At 38.6% G+C, this 16,007-nt stretch overlaps 1 protein-coding gene and 1 pseudogene across 1 annotated transcript; one reads left to right on the top strand and one right to left on the bottom strand.

Moving 5' to 3' along the window:
- Positions 1 to 3: 3 nt before the first annotated feature.
- On the bottom strand, positions 4 to 2,889 carry LOC149105035 (uncharacterized; annotated as a pseudogene).
- A 6,608-nt stretch (positions 2,890 to 9,497) lies between these two features.
- On the top strand, positions 9,498 to 14,520 carry LOC110041557 (uncharacterized). Its single transcript, XM_089271509.1, has 4 exons — positions 9,498 to 9,587; positions 11,119 to 11,217; positions 11,869 to 12,200; positions 14,177 to 14,520. The coding sequence occupies exons 2-4, from the start codon at positions 11,121 to 11,123 to the stop codon at positions 14,351 to 14,353; spliced, it is 606 nt and encodes a 201-aa protein (XP_089127635.1). The 5' UTR covers positions 9,498 to 9,587; positions 11,119 to 11,120; the 3' UTR covers positions 14,354 to 14,520.
- Positions 14,521 to 16,007: the final 1,487 nt, after the last annotated feature.

The raw sequence follows: 16,007 nt of genomic DNA, 5'->3' as shown, positions 1-16,007 counted from the left end.
ACTAGGTCTCTTATAAGGAAATCAGGAGGAACCGGAAAATTACCTATTTTTTGGATTCCCAAATATTTTATCAAAAAATTTTAGCATCCCTGCCCGAGTAAGATTTTTGGCAATTTAACGTCAATGTCGCATTTCCCAAAATTCGACCCAAAACACGAACTGAAGGAATCTGGTCGCGACACTTTCATTTCATTCACAAAATAAGGTCGGTGAACATTAAAGTAAGTCTATTTCCAACATTTTAAGGAGCTTACAAACATCAAGTGCTTTATTTTAAACGGTATAGGTCGGCCTGCAACCATTCCGGAGATTTTTAAATGGCATAGTGAAATGAAAGTAATTCGAGTTCCTTTGTTAGAGGTCATCCAGTGTGGCGGTGTTGACGTCAGTTGGAAATGAACTATGGCTGATAACGTTAACGAAAATAACTGGTGCTTGGAGGCAACCCAATATCAGGATATGCAGTTTAAAAGGGAACCTGCTCGATCGAGTTATTATTTCTTGCCAATCTCACACCAATCTCGTATTTCCCATAACACAAACTATCTGATGGCAACACTTTCATTTTTACTCACAAAATAACAATAAGGCCATGAAGTTTAAAAGTAAGTTTATTTTCCACCTTTTAAAGAGCTTACAAGCATTTAGCACTTTAAATGGTTAGAACCCTTACTCTGACTTATTTTACTATAACCGTATCTTTATCAATTTCCTATACTGCTCTGGTATCGCATTTCGCAACCGGTTGAATGTAACGAAATTTTGCCCTAGGCTCAAGTGATGTCACCTTTCAGATCATCAAAGTTGATGTGACCCCAACCACCAGAGCTGTTGTCGACCAGTCTGATTTGTGCCTTTTGACCATAGAACTCTTTGACATCCCAGGTCACCCTTTCCATTGTCTCGGTGCATTTACCGGTCACAGTCTTCTACACCTGAAGCGTGAGAGTAAATATATTTGAAAAGCGATGCAACTTATTCTGATATATCCGGGCATCGAAAATCCAAGAAGACGACATATTTCAGAACCACCCGGAACATGCCGGACTAGTAAAAATAAAGCAAGAAATTAAAAAAGGGAAGAAAAATTGAGTCAGTTATTTAGGTCATTATCCATTGAACAATAGTTTGCTTGTATAGATATCAAATAAAGAGAAACTCCTGCTTGCTTGCGGTTATTTTTTCTTTGGTTCTCTAGCGGTTAGCTTTTATTTGTTGAAAAGGGCAACACTGTCTACCTGTTTATATTTGTGATTTATATATGTACTCTGGTTAGTTTTATGTCCGATCCCGGCATGTGTTATGTGTCTGGCACAAGCAACATCTACACAACAGAGGATTCCATCTAATCATGCCTGACAAGATAAAAAAAATCTCGGGAGCGAGAAAATAGATTTAAAAAATTAAAACTAAAAAATAATTCATCTGCCACTTTGAATTATTGCTTCTTGAAAGTAGAATCCGATGTGTCCACTGCTTATTTGAGAGGCATGGCTTACAAGCTTTTCCTGATACATTATTAGTTAACTGAATTACAGTTCGAGTTGGCCGTATGCGGACCCTGCCCGGTTTTATGTTGTACGCTGTGTTCTACCTAGGAGTATAAATGGGGGCCAGCAAGGTGTTGGGGCAACCTGACAGAATGCTGGGGAGTACTATGGGGAGGACTAGCATCCCATCCAGAGGAAGCAGCAATACTCTTAACCGCTTCATGCAAAAGAAACCAGAGATAAATGCCTAGAACTATAACAGCCGTTTGGACTGACTTAAAAGGCTCTACCACTATAATTTCTTACCTCGCGGTCAATTATCAGGTCTGTATGAATCAGATTGGCATCACAGCCTCCTCCAATCAGGAATGTGATATATCTGCCCGTTATCTCAAAGAATGGGGAAGTAAGAGTTCCGGTGGGACGGTCTCCCTGAATTTCTTTAGGCTTATTATCCGGAGTGTGGCTGTCTTCAAACCCTCCAATCCAATAGTCACCTTGTTGTTTGGCAGGGCTGTCCTCTGTTACGCTCTGAAGGGTTATCACCATAGGTCGGCTGGCTTTCAAACACTGTACCGGTCTTAACGCAACCACCGAGTATTCCATCTTCAAAGTCGAACTTGCAAACTTAAAATAAAATATAAATTTTTAATGTTAAGTCCTAATTGGAATGTGTGAAACGTAATTTGCAGGTATTAACTTAGACTCTCTTCTCCCTGGCAAGTCATTATGTGCTGACGTATATCACCTGACGAGGCTAGAGAAATAACCACACGTCCAGCCATTTTTAATGTTTTACCTAACTTGTGTTCTGAAATTGTCACAGTTCTTTGGAAATTGTATTATTCTGCAAAAGCTGTTCTTCGTTACTAATTTACAGTTACCAACGTTGGTTCGGTCTCATTAGTTGCTGTATATATATGGTTAGTTCTGCAGTTGTGTATCTCTTGTAAGTAAAATTTGCAATTTACTTCAAAAAGGATAATTATTTGCGAACATTAGTTTGAAAAGTCAAAGCCCCAAAAAATATTTCCATCAAAGGATATCCAAAATTACTATCAATAGAAGTGATCTGAGACCATAAAGTTGAAACAATTGGTTTGGACCCTAATTTAAATATATAGCAGTTCAAGTTTTCCATCAGTTTGAGGGCATTTTTGGACATCACGAAAAAGTGCCAAAATATCGTACCAGGGCTCCTTTAAGTATACTAACGTTTGCACTTGTCCATGCATGTTTCATCCAGTGCATTTATCCTCTTCCCTATGCAGTCCCTTCCAGCGGGGACAGGTTTGGCGTCTTCCATCATGATAAACAGCACCAGGCAGGTCACAACAGCACTCAGTCCTCCATTGATTGGCCATTTCTGTGGAATAAATTTGCATTCGTAAATTTGCATCCTCAATAACTTCGGTGCTGTTCTTCAAATATACATAACTGTTTTCAGGGAAATCGTATTGGAAAAAAAAGATTTAGGTTAAATTTAAGCTGATGCACTAAGCTCACCGGACTGATTAAGCCCTCTTGTTATAGAGTGTTAAATATATTGTCAGCTTGCACAAAGCTGCACTTATGCTTGCATTTTTTTTGCCCTTTTTGCCGTTTTCTTTCTATTTGATAAGTTGTTCAAGAGGTAAATATTACTTTCTATTGATCGTCAATGGCGAATAAAAAAAAACCTTTTCTCTTTCGGAGGCTTCCACAGCAATCTTCACACAATTATTTCATTTTTTAACGCAGTATCTAGGATACACGTGTTAGAAAAGTAGACAAATGCGTTTCGAGATAAGGCACATGGAAAATCACGATGTTACTATAAATTCTCGAAGTTTTTGACCCACTTTGCTTCACATTGATAGCTGCATTAGTTGACAGTCGCTTAATAGAGACATTTGATGGCACATAAGCGGAACAAGATAGATTTTTAAGGAATAGTTGCCTAGCTTCTAATACTGTTAATTTCTTTAAAGTTGTTACACAGGCTAAGAGCCGTCTTATGGTTTCTCTCGCTCGAGCTTGATGTATTTATTGGCCGGCCTGGCCAGGAGCCGGAAGCTAATAAATACGCAACGAAATCTTGGTAATTGGAAGGAATTTCCTTGCATGAAAGCAAAATGGTTTTGCGATGCCTGATATACGTTTGACCCTATGAACCTTGTGTAAAGTGAGCCGATTATCTTTCCTTTTTCTCGCTAGAGAGCATACTTTTTTACTGTTAGAAAGCATGTCAACTTGGATAACGAAGTCAGTGGGAGGTGGTGAATAGGATGTAAATTTGTAACCTCTATACTTAATGGCCCTTGAACAATATATCCCTCGAAACTATTTAGGAAAGCCAATGCAAAGTAAAGAAGTATCTGACTGTATGATGTGGCACTGTAGCCCAGTGGAAAGAGTAAACCCAATGAAAACCGCCCATTTTCCTAGGGTCTGATTACATGAGCCGGGCTGGCTCGGTTAGCCGGGCTGGTGTCAGTTTGCCGGGATCTCGGCACGTTTGTTAAACGCAACAAAAATCAACCTCGCGATTACATGATAATCGGATCAGTCCGGTTAGCTAAGATCCCGGTATCGCGGCGCCGGGATCGCGGCTAGCCGGGCTGAGATTTTTCCATGTAATCGCGTTTGCCGGGTCAGCCCGGCCCATTAAGCCAGCGAGAGTACAGAAAATCAAAAATAAAAAAAAAAATAAAAAATATCAAACTCGCTCCGGTCTCCCGCCGTTCATCATATCAGCCATCAACCGGGCTGCCTCGCCTCATGTAATACCGGGCTGAAAGTCATCTCGGCACCCCGACGCATCCCGGCTTATGTAATCAGGCCCTTAATCATTATTTTGCAGCAAATACATATAGTGCGGCATAATTATCTGAATGAAACAATGGTTTGGACCCGGATGTAAGCAGTTTAAGCTTATAATAAATTACCTTCCACTGTGTTATATTTCTTGCCGTGAATAAATTAAGTCTTTTTTAATTATATTTTAAAAAACAAAACAAAAGGAATTAACCTGCATAATTTAAAATGAAAATTGTTTTTAAACGTCCAGCTATGGTTATCGAGTTATTGCTGACAAATTGTAAAAAAATATCGATGAAATTATTCGATTTAGATTTATTTTTAGCTCTTAATAATATACATGAAAAAATTACTCGATTCTGATTGCAAGAGAGCAGTGTAGTTCAGTATTTTGGTAATCACCTCCGAGTGAACCATCAAAACGTGTGAAATGCACTATTCACTTACGTGGTATCTACTAACGTCAATTAGTATATACCACACAAGTGAATAGTGCTTTTCGCGCACGCTGATTGGCTAGCTCGGAGGTGACTAGCCAAGTACTATTCACCTCCGAGCGCACGAATTTTTTTGTCCGACCATTTGTCGGTATATTGTCACAAATAAATTTACTCTTTGGTCCGCTAATTATTCAGCTTGTGTGATATATACTAAAACAATTATTCACCTCAGTGTCGGTGAAAGTGGTGGATATTTACCTCCACTTCGGTGAATAATTGCTAAGTAAACTTCTCAGTTACCAGTTTTAGTAACTAATCAAATTAGTTTATCTTTTTCAATCAGTTAACTGTTGTGCACATTTTGTTTTTATGAATATAATAAATAGAGGCAGATTTGACAACTCGTCGTGGGGGATACTGTGCACACAACAAATTTAAAATGACAAAAGCAGGAGACTATGACCGGACTCCTGAAAAAGGTATTAGCTTTTAGGGGTGCGATAATGGGTGTAGTGGCGGAGATAATAAATTTCCTTTTTCGTGTAATGGAAGATTACATTGATAATTTTTGTTTATTTTTAAACCATTTCCAAATGATTATGCCGATAATTTATGTTTAGAACCGCTACTGATAGAAAGTTAAAATTTCATATGATGTATATAGCAAACATTAGCCTGAATATCACGCATTTTATCAGTTATTGCATATACTTTGCATCAAAACAGGAAGGTGCTGAGAAAGCTATTTGCTGTAAATCATCAATTTCAAATATTACAAAGAGAGAAAGGTGCCGCAATCAATTTTGAAATCTCATCATTTAAAGCAAACTGATGACAAAGCATCGAACTTGATCGCTTTTAACTCCCGACGATAATCGGTATTACATTGTTATGGGTTGGACGAAAGCGTTGCAACGATTGAGAATGGACCGGTACGCTGGTTGAAACTCACACAAAACAATTCTACGGAAAGATCATAAATACTCTTGTTCTTCGGCCAGTTCAAGTTCAGAAGGAAAAGAAAACAAACAGCGGTTACAAACATCACAAATAGACAACCCATGGTCTAAAAAACTTAAGTGTATTAACAGAAAGCTTTCTTATAACACTATCGATATTCTCTTTCTTGTTACTCATGCGCAGTATGGCGCATGAGTTATAAAATGGGCTCTGTTTCTCCGTTTTGACCCGTTTAGACTTTTTCCCCAGTTATTGGGGGCGGGGAAAAAGTCTGAACGGGTCTTCGCCCGAACTTTTTTCTCACCCGTTTAGACTTTTCCCCGTCCCCAATAACTGCCCCTGGGTCTCCGAGGATGACGTCTATCATGACTGTCTTGAATTGACTCCATGTTTTCTAAGAAATTTAGCTAAATTTATAACCCGATAGTGAAAAAATATTCAAGCGGCCACCTCCAATTTCCCCGAGGGTAGCCCACTGTATTATATGTAAACCAAAAATAATTGCACAGCGCGAAGAAAGACCTAGGTAAGAGCTTAGCGTTACACTATTTACGCAGGGCGTGTATGTAGCGATTGTATAGTAAAAGATGACAACACGGGCAATGGTTAACTATTCATTCTTTTCACAAAATCGCACTAGTTGGTTGATAATGCAAAAATTAAAGTAGCACTTACCTACCGGGTATATCCAAGGCTGTTAAAATAGATATCAATGATCTTAACACTGAGAATCCCCTGTTTTAAAAATACGGAGCATTATTTGCTCGATGGGACAACGTTCTCCTAGCAACATGTCGAAAAAGCAAAATGTATCTTGAAAAGTTAAAATGCAAACTTAACACTGAAAAATTTGTCGCCATACCTACAAATGAAATCAATTTTACACCAGTTGTAAAGTCTGGTTTAAAGCAAAGTTAAAGATGTATAACAGAGCCTTACAATTACTTATTTTCTGTAATGTTATTGTGTGATTCTCTCAGCGTGAGATGACAAACACCACATTGGTCGATGTCGGCGGTAGAGTAATTGCATTTGATCTTGTAGTAATTCGACATTTACAATATTTGTAAGCTTAATTAAAAATGAAGAAGGTTGATAAATATCTTTATTAACACCGGGTTTAGACAGAAAAAAATCACACCGTTGGCACCTCGTCTGTTAGAGTGATTTTACTGAACCCGTGAAACAGAAATTACTTGTTAGTGTGTAACATTGTCTGCTAATAAGTATAAGTGCGGGTATACAAAAAAACAAAGACTAGAAAACAAAAGAATTACTAACTATAGGGGGATAGTAGGATACGAAGTTGTGGCGTGTACAAGTCCACTATCTATTTCACGGGTTAAGGAAAACTACTCTATGTTGTGGACTATGATGAGCTATGGTTATAGCTTGTGTTGAAAACCTCTCCGTGACAAGCTGAGGTAAATGGAATGAGCAGTTTGGTTTATATTTGTAACCTCTAATCGCTTTTTATTCTTCAATGTCATAAATAAATGTTAATGATAAAAAGCAAAAACAAACAAACAGCAACAGCTCGACTCATAGGGGATATACATTGGGTATGCAGCTCATTCAATTAGAACGTCTTAGCTTCAATTAGAATGTCTTAGCTTTTCTCGCGCGAAAGGAGGAGGTCTATATGGCGGCTACTCGTGTGCCTGTGTGGGTTTGTTTCACTCTATGGTATGGTTCTCTGTTGCTGAAATTAAATGTTTGTCTCTCTTAGCGTGAGACAACGTAAACACATATCACACAGTTCCATAAAAATCACAAATAATGTCCCATTTATACTATGATCAGGTCAAAAAGGAAGAAAATAACTAAGCTGGAACATTGAGTAGTATAATAATGACCTAGCATAATAGTCATTCGTTGTCAGTCGTCAGAATCAAATATTTAGGAGCGCAAGTGACCCACGAAGTGACGGCAACGAGAATGCCACTAAACAAGAGGTATACAGAGAAGAGCAACGAGGGTCACCCAGAAAGAAGAAACATGTTCCATTGATCCCTAAAAAATTTCACTTCTTCTGGATCACTTGTTCCCTATTAATAAATTTTGATAGTTCCCTAAAATTTAATTGTAGAAATACCCCTTGTTCCCTCAAATTAATCCTGAAAATATCCCTTACTCCCTTGAAAAAATCAATGAACAGATTCCTTGTTCCCCATAGTTAAACCCCTAGAGGCCATCCACAATGACTGTGCACCTGCGTTATAAATTTTTCTTCATTTCAAGCCGTCCTCTGCAAAACAATAACGTAAAATGACCAAGTTCTGCGTGGTCTCGAGAACGCAACGACGGCACTTAATTTGTGGTATTTCAATTTGGGATTAAACGCTATTATTACAAGTTTAAGCTGAGTAAGGGTTTACAGCCAAGGGCGCACAGATCTTGAAAATTTTGAAATTCGTAGGTGAAATATAAATTGAAATAATTAATAAAAAGCAAATAAGTTGACTTAAGTGTCGAAGTGTCTAGCACTGCTGTTCTAATTTTGGACACAGAAATAAACAAACAATTATTATAAATTAAACAGAAACTTGTTAAAATCTCCATTAGCGGCAGGCTGACTAGTTGGCCATTTACAAAGCGTGAAGGAGTTGAATCTAGAACAACCAAACACAAATTTAGGCCGTTTTCTTTTTCTTTACTAGCGCTCTTTCACCAGCATAAGCAACAGGAATGCTCGTAGATACAGTAAGGTGGTGGTCATTAGCACCTTTTATCCCGCGGGGAAGGGGGGGGGGAGGTACTCCCTTATATGGGCTATATAGGTATGTGCGGCCCCAAAGGGTATGGTTTTTCAGCGGTTTTAATCATAAATAGGGTATCGATTTTAGCTGATTTTGGCCATTTTGGTCATAAATAGAGTATGGTTTTTTTCACTCTAGCCTTGATATGGGTATGTTTTTGAGAAGAAGCCACGTTTTCAACATTATCGAAAAGAAAATCAACAAAAGCACTTCACAAATCATTTTTACGGTAATTCAACATTGGATTCTGAACTAGGGAACTAGTTATTACGCAGGTCTGAAATAGGGTTTTGATTTAAGGGTCAAGTCATAAATAGGGTTTCGAATTTTTGGTCGGGTCATAAATAGCGTAGGGAATATCGCAGATTTTGATCATAAATAGGGTGAGGGTTTTGGGAAGCGGGCCGCACACCGCCACTCAATTTTTCCGGGAGTACCTCCGGGCCTTTAATCATCACCTCACTTCATATTGGTTATGTTGCTTACGCTAATAATAATAATAACAATAAACGAACGAGAATCCCGCTTATAAAGCCAATAATCTATTCTTTATATTTTAGATTCACTATAGAAACCGTCTTTTCCACGAAGAGTTATGCAATTTACTTTCCACGGACGACCCTCAAAAATGTCCATGTCAATAAACCTAATTGGCCAATTACTTCATCAACCTGCAACAACGAAACAGCTAGGCGATTTCAGTCTCCGTTTTTGAGCTAATGGTTAACAACTCCAAAGCTCAAATTTAATTATCTTTACACACGTCGACCAATGCAAGGTTATCTCCCGCTAAGGCAATTAAACATCTAATAAGACAAAATTAGCGCTGTCTTACTATTTGTAACATCTTAGAATTTGCTTGAAGTCACACCGTTTTGACCGGTAAAGATGGATGACTGCAGGCCCCTAAATTCATTTTTACTAATGTTTCCGATGTCCGATGTCCGATCTCCGAACATTGTTGGTCTGTTGTCACGGGAACGTTGTGTTCTGAGGGAAATATGGCTCCTTATATGTGGTATACCTCCCCTGAGAAGAAAATTACATATTACGCTGTGCATCTGAGCTCACAGTTTCATAGAACCGGGAGTTCTTAGCGTCAAGACCGTCAAACCCAGCCGCAGAGAAACACTGAAGAGGTATGTCACTGATATAGTTCTTAGCTTATGAGCCAAGAAATTCAGTTTTCTAGTTTTCTAACTATGGTACTTCGTAGAAAATCTCGAGTAGAAATATTTAATTATACACTCTCACGTTTTCTCATTTAATCTTCACTGCCTTTCTTTGTGTTAAATACAATTTAAAAGCCGGTTTTCATGAGCCTCGGAGTTTGGCTTTCTGCAATTAAAGGGCACCATTTGTTTTAGTTTAGAGAAACCTTTCAGGTCCAAGATATTTTTTCATTGTAAACGATACGATGTATACTATACACAACACGATAACGTACGAGCGTTTAAAAAGTTTTAACTTCTGATGTAGAAAGTGATGATTTCAAGATCCTGTACGAGTTTTCATTTTTCTAGAAAATAGTTTTTTTTTTTTTCAGAAAAATATATATATATTTTTAGTTCGATTTGTCTGTATTTGTCAGCTGTCCCCATTTGGCGGTGTTTGGGACCTCCAAAGGACGGAGTAAAGAAAAATTACAATCTTCAAATCCATCCCGTATCGCGGTTTTCGAAACTAGGAGACCTCCATTAGACGGAGTAAAGAAAAAGTACAATCTTCAAATCCATCCCGTATCACGGTTTTCGAAACTAGGAGACAGACGCCATTAAGGCTATAATCAAAGAATGAAATTTTAAATGGGACCAGGTATATTTATAAGAATTAAAATAAACATGTTCAGCGTGAAAGATTCCGTGCCGAAGAGTCTCCGTTCGCGTGTCGTTTATGAATTCACATGTGCTCTCTGTTATGCCTGCTCCATTAGTGAGACCACTCGCCGCATTTGTACACGTGTCCGCGAGCACCTTGTGTCGGAAAAGCTTTCGCATGTGTACAAGCGCTTGCAGTCATCAGGAACTTGTCGTGACTCATGCTCTTCAGACTCTTTCACGATTCTAGTTTCTGCCGCCTCGAGTTTTCAAGTTAAGATAAAAGAGGCGCTGTATATTAAGTGGGAAATTCCAACAGCACTTAGATTTGTCTCCTTTTTAATTATTTTTCATGTTTTGTTTATGTTATTTAATTTTTTGATTCTGTTTCAAGTACTGTTGGCGCCACCGCAGCCTTTGTTCCCAATGTATTGCAATATTCAAATTCTTAACGTAAATTTTATGGCGTAATTCTATCACGTAATCACGTATACAGTGAAAATTCAAATGTAAAACCGTCGAATATTTGCAACTGAAGATGATATAGGAAGGACGTCGAAACATGTTTTGTAAAATTAAAAATGTTGTCTCCTTCTTAAAGACTGCTGTTAGTCTGTTGTCTTTACGACCGTTTGCTAAGAATTGAAATGTTTTTTAATTGATTGATTTGATTCTAACCCTTTGTCGTGTAACCAGCTAAAGAACCCTGAATCTCGCTTATTACCCAGACCACTTGATCCAGAGACGTGCACACTTACCATGAGGCCTGATTCGAGCTCGTGCAAGCTAGCCCTTTATTGTTGCTTGTAAGAGTTTACGTAACTGTGCCTGCAAAAATTGTCTTATTCCACAGAAATGGCCACTCAGTGGAGGATTGCTGTGGTGACCTTCCTGATGTTTTTTATTCTGTTTGAGGACGCAAGACCTGTCCATGCCGGAAAACGATGCAACGGTAAGTAAATTTAACAACTCCGGGAAAACATGCTATGAAACCCTTTTTAAATTACGTCGATAGTTCATTCAAGCAAAGCATTAATTTGTCTTCATAGATGCTTCGTAACCATCTACATGACACTTTAATTACAACACGATTATTTTACTTTAACGCCTCCGCGTGTTCGAACTATTTTTGCGATGATGCAGAGGAAGAGTGTCCAAATCAAAAATCCCATGGAAAAAGATTAGTGTTTAGAGAGGCCGGAATCGTTATGTGGTAAGCATTGCTTGTATAAAAGAGGATCATGACATGTGAACGTATTAGATAACTACTTCCAATAGAACGGTTTTCAACTAAGTAATAACCCTAGCCAACCACCAAGGACACAGACAGTACAGCAAACCAGTCAAAACTCAAAGTCATGTTACATGTATCTGACGCGGAGCACGGAAAAACGTGTGCGGACGAGTTGTGATTGGTTTTGGTCTTAAAGTGGCCAATCGTGCAGCGAAGTAATAGGAAAGCAATCATATTTTTTGACGCTCAAATGAAAACCGGTCCATATCTTTTCAAGATCTTTGTCAAGATTGTTGCAGGGCACGGCCTTCCAACTTCAGAAGATGGCACAAATAAGCAGAGATTTTACTTACAATATATTTGTTAAAGGTTGTGACTTCGACTTTGAATGCGAACATTCAAAAAAAGGAGAAGTGTGTGGTTGGATACCAGATGGTGAAGCTTTTAAGAATCAGCCGACCTTTGGTGATAACCCTAAAGCTCGTGCCAGAGAGCCCTCCAGACACCAGGGTGACCATTTTATTGGAGGTTACGAGAACAGGCAAACCCCAGATGATCCAGCCGGAGCAATTCAAGGAGACGGGCCCCAAGGAAATCTTACCTCCCCGACATTTAGAATAAGAGGCACGTACATATCCTTCCTGATTGGAGGAGGTTGCGATCAAAGGTTTGTTCGCGCAGAGTTGCTTGTTGAGGAAAAGGTAAGCAATAGATACATGGAATATTGCTTTCAGGTATCAGGTGTCTACTTGCCATAGATTTTGATTTTTGGCGTTGAGCGTTTTTCATTACGTCAAGACAGTCGTATTGGTGCTCAAAAGCAATGATACGGCAATCATGCGTGTCCCGGCTAATCCTTTGGGAGTTGATTTCTTTTCATATGTAAACACTTTCTTTGTTTCAATAAGTTTCCATGGATGCTATCCATGTGAGTACAAACGCTTTGTACTCCCTTTTAGTATTTCTCCCCATACTGTAACGTAACGGATTTCCGAAACTGGGGGCGAACATTTGTATCCGATGGTATCAACAAAATCTGGATGACCAAAGGTAATCCCTTTCTTGTATTTTTTTTTATCACAGACGCTTTTAGAAATCCTGGTGAATAGACCATTTTACAGTTGTCTGCTCAGTGACCTGGCCTTTGTATGGCAGCGAGGCTAGAGTTGACCTTGTTTTGATACAGACCTCACTGCATTTTTTGTGTAAAACAGGTTGTTCTGATGCTAACTAGGAGCATTTACATGACAAAAGCAGTGAGGTCTGTATCAAAACAAGGTCAACTCTAGCCTCGCTGCCATACAAAGGCCAGGTCACTGAGCAGACAACTGTAAAATTAACAAATGGTAAACGCCATAGCGTGCACTATTGAGTTATGGATGCACGCGGGAGGTTGCTAAGCACGAAAGAAGTGTAAGAGTCGTACGAGGCGATAGCCGAGTGCGACTCTAGCTTCTTGAGTGCTTAGCAAACCTCCCTCCAACATAACATTGAGGCATTGGAACAACAGAAGTCCTTTTATTGAGCTACATGACAAAAAAATGTTCGTGTAGTCTTACATGACAAGAGAAAACAAGCGCGCGAAAATTCATTCATGACAACCGACTGCACACCAGTAACTCGATAAAGTTTCATCTTCAGACAACTGTGAAGACAGTTTCGCATTTCTAGCAGAAGAACGTCGGCCATTACTTTGGAAACAATGTCTGTCAAAAGATTTGCTTTGTAAACATTAGCACAAACGTCAGCAGCGTACACCCATGGGCAAATAGTAGACGCTAAATTAACCAATCAGAGCGCGCGCTTTGCTTTAGTTATGTTATAATGGTCTACGGGCCATGTTCGATATATCAATATTCTAACATAGCTCCGAGGCTTTCGCGTCAAAATTGTAAATTTTTAAAGTTCCTTTGGTCTCCCAATTTCCAAAAGAGGCTTGGGTACAAAGAAAACAACACCAAATATAGAAGTTTGTCCTGAAAGTCTCGGAGCCATGTTAGAATATTTTTTTTTCCATAACCTTTATTAACCATATTGTACTCAGTTACATCAATAAATGTGAAAGGCTACGCTACAAGCATGCACGCACACACCCACACACACACATAACAACAATAACTTGGGTAAATGCTTAGTTGTTTGATAGATTACATTAACAAGCCCTTATCCTTTCAAACAAATTATAACCTAAAGTGACCGTGGCAAGCCATCCTTGCACTTCTTAATGTAATATTGATCTATCGAACGTGGCCTATTCTACAAACAGCCAATCCCGTGACGCAAATTTTTCTCACGTTGAAATTCGAAGCGGTGTTACACGCATTTTAATCCCCCACCAGGGGATGTTTTAATCCCCCACCATGTTTAAAGATGTTTATCTTATTGTTAAACGAATGGGAAAAAGGCCTATTTAAAATTAAAAACTCGCGCATGTAATATCGAGGCCTTATTTCTTTTTTAAGAAATAAACGATATCATTATCATAGGCTTTCGCAGGACAAAATCAGTGCTCATGCTGATGTACAAGCATTCTGACGCACTGTAGAAAACATTAAATGTAAAATCTGGAGCAATTTGTAGAAACACCAAGTTCCCTTAAGGGGGTTGGGGTTATGTCCCATGACTGGAAGTGAGCAATATAGTTTTCTTCACATCCCAATATATATTTTTCCCACAGGACTATTTCCGGGTGCGTGAGACAGCGACCGGTGAATGCAGCGAGACTATGATCACTAAGACCTGGGATGTCGCCGCTCACAAAGGCAAACGCGCCCAAGTCAGATTGGTTGACCGCAGCTCTGCTGGGTGGGGTCATATCAACTTTGATGATCTGAGAGGTGATATTCGCTGTTAGTAATTAAAAGGAAGGCAAAACTTCGTCCTATTTGCGAGAGACACTCTCTCGAACAGTATGAAGAAATGGAAATAAAGATGTAGTCGTAGAACTGGTTAGACATGAGGGAAAAATTATGTTGTAAGGTGCTAAAGATGTGGGAAATAAACTTTGACTTGAAAATGTCATTGATCTTTGTGCTATACCTAGTGATGAGTGAAAATGAGAGTTTTTTTTTTTGTTTTTTGTTTTTTTTGTGATTTATGTCCTGCGACACTGGATCACGAAACTTGAATACTTAAAGAGACATATAGTTAATCATACGAAGACCAGGTGTCAGTTCCTTGTCGGTTGCAAGATTCACCCCTCTAAGTGCTCATTATGATAAATATACTAATTGTTAATTTCGTACGGCAGATGTCTTTTAATGATAGCATAATCAGTGAGTCCGGTACTTTCCTGGCTGAGAACATCACAAAGAAGAGAGGAGCAAATTTGTGTCGGAAACTAAAAAAATTACCAGTAGCTGAAATAATAGAAAATATATCGGCCCACATTCATAGGGAACGTGGCTAATCCGTACTAGATAGCCCAAAAAGATCCTACACAGCTGTAGAAAAGGACAGAAAGTTTCTTGGGACTCCCGAACTATGAGGGGTTATTTTCTGTCTGATTAGTGATTGCGAGTATTACAAGTGTGTTTCTAAACAACACACAGGAATCGTAGCAAATCCGTACTCGATGGCCTTTAAATATTCTTCACAGCTTTGGAAAATATAAAGGACAAAATAATCATCATCATCATCATCATCGTCGTCGTCGTCGTCGTCGTTATCATCATCATCATCATCATCATCATTATTATAAGAGCTTTATTTATACTGAAAAAAAGGCGATCAGCGAATTCAAAATAACCACGCTGGTATGAATCGGTGATCAGTAGGTAAAACACAATTTACAATTAAATACAAGTTAAGGTAAAAAGTAAAATAAAAAAAACTACAACATATGTACAGAATACTTGATGGGACTCGCGCACTGAAATTTGCTATGTGATTTTTCTGCGTGACATTTTCTGTGTGACGAGGGGTTAATAGCTGTTCTTGGTTAGTTATTAGGGAAAAGAAGAAAAATGAAATAAAAAAGAGAAAGTTGAAAGACGAAAAAAAACAACAGGTCTTAGATCATAAGAAATATGTAAATAAAACGGAAAATAAAGGATCATTCGCAAAGAAAGAAAAAAATTGGTCGACAAAAAGTCGTTAAAAATGGTGTATTAAGTTTTTGACGTTTTGTGTACATAACTGGTTGGTTTCATGGAGAGTTTTAAAGCGCACTATTTGAGGTGGAGGTTATCCATTCATAAGTAGTAATAATAATGATAAAACAGAGCGTAACGATGCAAAAAAGCAAAATAAAGCAAGACAGTGAGAGAAACTTTAACCCGAGTATACATGAGCTCGTGTTGCCTTTTCTTGGTGTGCGTAGAGTATTTTACATGACGACTTAGCGGCTATGCTGGTGCTCCAAAACAACGAAAATTTCTTTTGTTTTCAAGAAGAATTACCTCCCCGCCGTGGAAACGTTCTATTACACAAGCTCATCTGTTATACCGGGAGAAACCCCTAGATTGAAAAGGAAAATCGAACTGGTATTCCGATGGGGCTGAAAGAAT

This window comes from Orbicella faveolata, unplaced genomic scaffold (genome assembly GCF_042242905.1).
Source record: "Orbicella faveolata isolate gen_17 unplaced genomic scaffold, um_ofav_v1 contig_34, whole genome shotgun sequence".
Taxonomy (NCBI): domain Eukaryota; kingdom Metazoa; phylum Cnidaria; class Anthozoa; order Scleractinia; family Merulinidae; genus Orbicella; species Orbicella faveolata.
This window is presented reverse-complemented; position numbering and strand designations above follow the sequence as displayed.